The 5,942-nt window shown below is 49.7% G+C and overlaps 1 protein-coding gene across 1 annotated transcript; it reads right to left on the bottom strand.

The window, feature by feature from the left end:
• Positions 1 to 2,118: 2,118 nt before the first annotated feature.
• LOC123797284 (DDB1- and CUL4-associated factor 12-like protein 2) lies at positions 2,119 to 3,510 on the bottom strand. The gene is given in 3 exon segments (XM_045805082.2): positions 2,119 to 2,526; positions 2,528 to 3,189; positions 3,192 to 3,510. Coding segments are annotated over 3 exon segments (1,383 nt in total). The 5' UTR covers positions 3,505 to 3,510.
• Between the last annotated feature and the right edge of the window lie 2,432 nt (positions 3,511 to 5,942).

Here is a 5,942-nt window from a genome sequence, read left to right as displayed (position 1 = left end):
GTATGGAAACAGAAAAGGCCCCGAATCTCCAAGGAACTGTTGAAAAGGAAAAACAAAGCTGGGGGCATCACAATGCCAGATTTCGAGCTGTACTACAAAGCTGTGATCACAAAGACAGCATGGTACTGGCACAAAAACAGACACATAGACCAATGGAACAGAATAGAGAACCCAGAAATGGACCCTCGGCTCTTTGGGCAACTAATCTTTGATAAAGCAGGAAAACACATCCGGTGGGAAAAAGACAGTCTCTTCAATAAATGGTGCTGGGAAAATTGGACACCTACATGCAAAAGAATGAAACTTGACCACTCTCTCACACCATACACAAAAATAAACTCCAAATGGATGAAAGACCTCGAGGTGAGACAGGAATCCATCAAAATTCTAGAGGAGAACATAGGCAGCAACCTCTACGACATCGGCCAAAGCAACCTTTTTCATGATACATCCCCAAAGGCAAGAGAAACAAAAGATAAAATGAATTTATGGGACTTCATCAAGATTAAAAGTTTCTGCACAGCCAAGGAAACAGTCAGAAAAACTAAGAGGCAGCCCACGGAATGGGAGAATATATTTGCAAATGACACTACAGATAAAGGACTGGTATCCAAGTTCTGCAAAGAACTTCTCAAACTCAATACACGAGAAACAAATAAACAAATCAAAAAATGGGCAGAAGATATGAACAGACACTTTTCTAATGAAGACATACAAATGGCTAACAGACACATGAAAAAAATGTTCAAAATCATTAGCCATCAGGGAAATTCAAATCAAAACCACACTGAGATACCACCTTATGCCAGTTAGAATGGCAAAAATAGACAAGGCAAGAAACAACAATTGCTGGAGAGGATGTGGAGAAAGTGGATCCCTCCTACATTGTTGGTGGGAATGCAAGCTGGTACAGCCACTCTGGAAAACAGTGTGGAGGTCCCTTAAAAAGTTAAAAATTGAGCTACCCTATGATCCAGCCATTGCACTACTGGGTGTTTACCCCAAAGATACAGACGTAGTGAAGAGAAGGGCCATATGCACCCCAATGTTCATAGCAGCAATGTCCACAATAGCTAAATCATGGAAGGAGCCAAGATGCCCTTCAACAGATGACTGGATTAAGAAGTTGTGGTCCATATATACAATGGAATATTACTCAGCTATCAGAAAGAACGAGTTCTCAACATTTGCTACAACATGGAAGGCACTGGAGGAGATAATGCTAAGTGAAATAAGTCAAGCAGAGAAAGACAATTATCATATGATTTCTCTCATCAATGGAACATAAGAACTAGGATGATCGGTAGGGGAAGAAAGGGATAAAAAGGGGGGGTAATCAGAAGGGGGAATGAAACATGAGAGACTATGGACTATGAGAAACAAACTGAGGGCCTCAGAGGGGAAGTGGGTGGGGGAATGGGATAGGCTGGTGATGGGTAGTAAGGAGGGTACGTATTGCATGGAGCACTGGGTGTTATACACAACTAATGAATCATCGAGCCTTACATCGAAAACCGGGGATGTACTCTACGGTGACTAACATAATATAATAAAAAAATCATTATAAAAAAAAAAGAACTTGGAATGTATTTTCCAAATGTAACAATGCTTTATAAAACTATGGCTAAGTTTCCAGAATAGATGTACAAACCCTGTTTTTAAGCATAATTTTGATATACCATCTACCCGCAATGAAAATAACTAAACACAATATTATTGCAATACTGTTGATTAAAAACCAAGATAAAGAAAATATACATAATTCTAAAACCAAGACTGAATAGAATTAAAAAGAGAATATGTAACTCAAAGAAGACAAGAGTTAGTCATAACTCTTTGTAAATATGAATTCAAAAAGATGGTGTGGAGAGGTATAAAAAATATTAAAGCCAAGTATTGATTGCCTGAAGGATTCCTCTCTCTTCTCTTCTCTGTCTCTGTCTCTGTCTCTGTCTCTCTCTCTCTCTCTCTCATATACTAAGGACAGGTAAATTGGGCACTTTCCACCTGGAAGACAAACGCCGCACTGAGTTAAAAAGCACAAACACAGCATAAGGAAGGAAAGTGAGAGGGGACTGGAAGGTAAATCTGGGCGCTTTGAGAACACAGCAGCCATCCTTAGCTCCAGAGGCCTGCGTAGTTCCCATGGAGGCCTGAACGGAGAGGTCCCCCAGGCACGAAGAGCTTCATCTCAGGCCAGTTGTAGCAGTGCGTGTAGAGCGCATTGGGGAACTCGCCAATCCCACCGAAGTAGTTCACCCACAGGTCATCATGGTTGAGCCAGCCTCTGCCACAGGTGAGCTTGAGCTTCCTTCCTGAGGGCCCAGGAGAGGAGTCCGGGCTGGCTGAGGCCCTCTCCTCTAGGAACTTCTGGGCGCGGATATCATAGAAGAGCAGGGAGCCATGGCCCGTGCCCACTGTGATGATGTGCTGGTAGAAACTTAGTGAGCGCACACCCGTGCCGCCCTCTGGGGAGCACAGGGGCCTGATGTTTTGGTGACCCTGGCGCAGATCTAGGAAGGAGACAATGGGACTGGGAGCCTACCGCGTACAGGGACAACTCATCACAGTAGGTCAGGCACACGTTCTCTCGGCAGTAGGGCAGCCTGATGGACAGCAGCCTGCACAGAGTGTTCCGGGCTTTCCACAGGTGGAAGTAGCCGTCCAGGGACACCGCTCCCAGCTCCTGGTTCTTGCCGCTGAAGGCCAGAGCCCTCACCTTGCGGTTACTGGGGCTGGTGCTGGACCTGGGGATGGTCTCCGTGTCCCTCGGACGGATGTGGGCGTACACAGGGAGCCCCGCGTCATTGTGCCAGGCGATGCTGCCACTGAACATGTCGGGATCCATCCGCCACAGCGCCACTGTGCCGTCGCGGGAGCCGCTCACAGCCACTGTGTCACTCATCCAGGTGATGGTGAAGATCCAGTGCTTGTGGCCATGGCGGCCCCCCAGGCACACGGGGTCCAGGGTGGGCAGCTGGTAGACGTCCAGGCTGTTAGGGTTCTCGCCCCCAGTGGCCAGAAGCGTCTTGGAGGGATTCAGCTCGATGGCGTGGATGCCGCAGGTCGGCTGGGCCCGGGCCAACCAGGGCCCCCGGTCCCGCAGCAGGGGGATGCGCGTGATCTGGCCCGAGTGCACATCCACCACGAAGTGGGTGTTACACTTGGTGCCACACAGCACTTGCCTGGCCACTGCGACGCGAACACCTTGTTGAGGGTGCCCAGGGCCAGCTCGCGCTCCCTCAACAGCTCGGGCAGCTTCTGCACCGCATAGCCGCGCAGCTCGCCCTCGGAGCCCGAGAGCCCGGCGCCGCCCCTCGCGCCCACCTCCCGGCCCTTCAGGTAGTGCACCAGAGAGCGCCGCGTCGCCGGCCGCTTCTGCTTCTTGGGCAGCAGCGGCCCCTCTGCGCCCGCCGTCTCCGAGCCCTGAGACGACGAGCTCGCGGCGCCCGCCTCGATCGCGGGCGCTTTCCGCTTTCTGCTACCTGTTTGCTGCGGGGCCATGGTGGGCGGCGGGAGAGTGGCGGTGGCGGCGGCGCGTGGCACCCGTGTTGGCCATGGCGACACCGGGAATCGTGGGCTCTCAGGGGCCAAGAGGCCGGCGCGGAGCCTACTGAGAAGGGACGCAGCGGCGGAGAAGGCGAGGGCCGCAGGCGGAGGGAAGTGGAGTGCGGTCGTAGAGCGGCCGCAGAGGCGCGAACCTAGGCAAGGAGGAGAAGTGCGGCCAACGGGGCGGTGGCTAGGAAGTGAGTGCAGGGCAAGGACTAAGCTGGGGGCCCCAGTGTGAGGGGGCGGAGGCAGCGGGAGGCGTGGGCAAGGAGCAAGCAGTCGCGGTGGGTGGGAAGCTCTCGCTAAGCAGGGGAGGTGGGATGGATCACGGGGGGGGGGGGGGGGGGCTGGGATAAACTGAGGGTCCGAGCTCCAGGATCCCCAAGCTGGCCATGTGCTCCTGCACTGGACTTCCACTAAGTGACACAGGATATTTTGTCGCTCTCAGTACAGGAGCGAACCAGCCTTCTTAAAATCCCTACTTAAAATTTGAAATCTAAAATATAATCTACCACGAGGCTAGAAGGAGCCAGGACAGTTGTCTGCACGAAGAAACAATGTGCACTTGCTGCAATCCTGGGAGACACTTGGCTAAGATTAGACATTGAATTCAGTGGGGGAATGGGAGTGTTTGGCAGCTACAGCGGGACCCTCCTACTTAGATTTGTTCTGCTGCGCTCCTCTTACAGCCCCTCTGCAGTTATCTTAAACAGTTGTCACTATATACATTTACAGAAAAATTCAAGTCTTTGAGCTCCTGCACTGGAGTTGGAGTGCCTTGAGGGGTGCATTCCAAATGGTCTCCGTGGGCTCTACTTTCTGGCAGGCGTGATGGCGGGGATCCCTTAAGCACAGCGTTGGGAAAATGGAAGGCCACGCTGACGAGGGAGAAGTTCCTTGGAGGTTTTGGCTTCCATTGTACCCTAGGACCCTAAGGAGGTGGAAATGAAGAGTCAAGAGAGGTGGGCACCTTCCTCCCTACTCCTTGGTTCTGTTCCAGCTCTCAGTCCCTCAGGCTCAGGTGCCTGGACATAGTCCCCTGGGGACAGGCAAGATTATCACAGAGATGGAGATAAAGAACTTTCAGAAGGAGGCAGCCACAGGGACACATTGATCAAAGAGTGTAAAGGTTCAGAGCACCGGCTTAGTCTCAGGAGTTGGAAGCCTGGTCTGTGGCTTCAAAGCATTCAGAGCAGCCATGTGATAGGCTCTTACCCAGGCAAACAGTTACACAGTGATACCTGGCGCCGTGAGGCTACTGGTTAATACCAAGTCTGTACACACACCCCTCTCCTGACGAAAAACATATAGGATGGGTAGTGGGTGGGTGCATGGGAAGATGCATTTACTTTTCTGACAGATCAGGGAAATCCTTGGGAACTACTTTCTTGCTGCTTCCTCCCCACTCCCCCAGTCCTGTTTACTGACTTTCCACCATCCTTCCCTGACTGTTCTTGCAATATCACCTCAAGTGCTTAACTTCTAAATACAAACCATGGGCCTTTCCCACCATTCCAATCCAGGTGTTACATTCCAGTGGTCCCCCAAACTATCCAGAACCCCAGTTCTGGTTCCTCCCCATCTCATTCAGCCCATAGGAACAGAAAAGGTTGCAACTGCTGCAGGTAGTGAACATGAAATTAGAGAAGGCTTCAGGGAGGAGGCAGCATTTTGTTTCCACAGGTGGGCATAGGGGAATGGACATTTCAGAAAGAAGCAACCATATATGTTGAACTTTTTTTTTTCACCTGTCTGTTAGCCATTTGTATGTCTCGTTTGGAGAAGTGTCCATTCATGTCTTCTGCCCACTTCTTGACTGGATTATTCGTTCTTTGGCTGCTGAGTTTGAGAAGTTCTTTATAGATCTTGGATACCAGCACTTTATCTGTAATGTCATTTGCCAATATCTTCTCCCATTCTGTAGGCTGCCTCTTAGTTTTAATGACTGTTTCCTTTGCTATGCAGCAGATTTTTATCTTGATGAAGTCCCAAAACTTCATTTTTGCTTTTGTTTCCCTTGCCTTTGGAGATGTGTCATGAAAGAAGTAGCTGTGGCTGATGTCAAGGAGGTTACTGCCTATGTTCTTCTCTAAGATTTTGATGGATTCCTGTCTCACATAGAGGTCTTTCATCCATTTGGAGTTTACCTTTGTGTATGGTGTAAGAGAATGGACAAGTTTCATTCTTCCGTATATAGCTGTCCAATTATCCCAGCACCATTTGTTGAAGAGACTTTTTTCCATTGGATATTTTTTCCTGCTTTGTCAGAGATTAGTTGACCATAGAGTCGAGGGTCCATTTCTGGAGACTCTATTCTATTTCATTGATCTATGTGTCTGTCTTTGTGGCAATACCATGCTGTCTTGGTGATCACTGCTTTGTAATATAGCATG

The sequence above is a fragment of the Ursus americanus genome, chromosome X (genome assembly GCF_024610735.1).
Source record: "Ursus americanus isolate L20-20 chromosome X, mUrsAme1.1.p, whole genome shotgun sequence".
NCBI lineage: Eukaryota > Metazoa > Chordata > Mammalia > Carnivora > Ursidae > Ursus > Ursus americanus.
The sequence above is the reverse complement of the archived record's forward strand: the minus strand, read 5'-3'. Positions and strand labels throughout refer to the sequence as shown.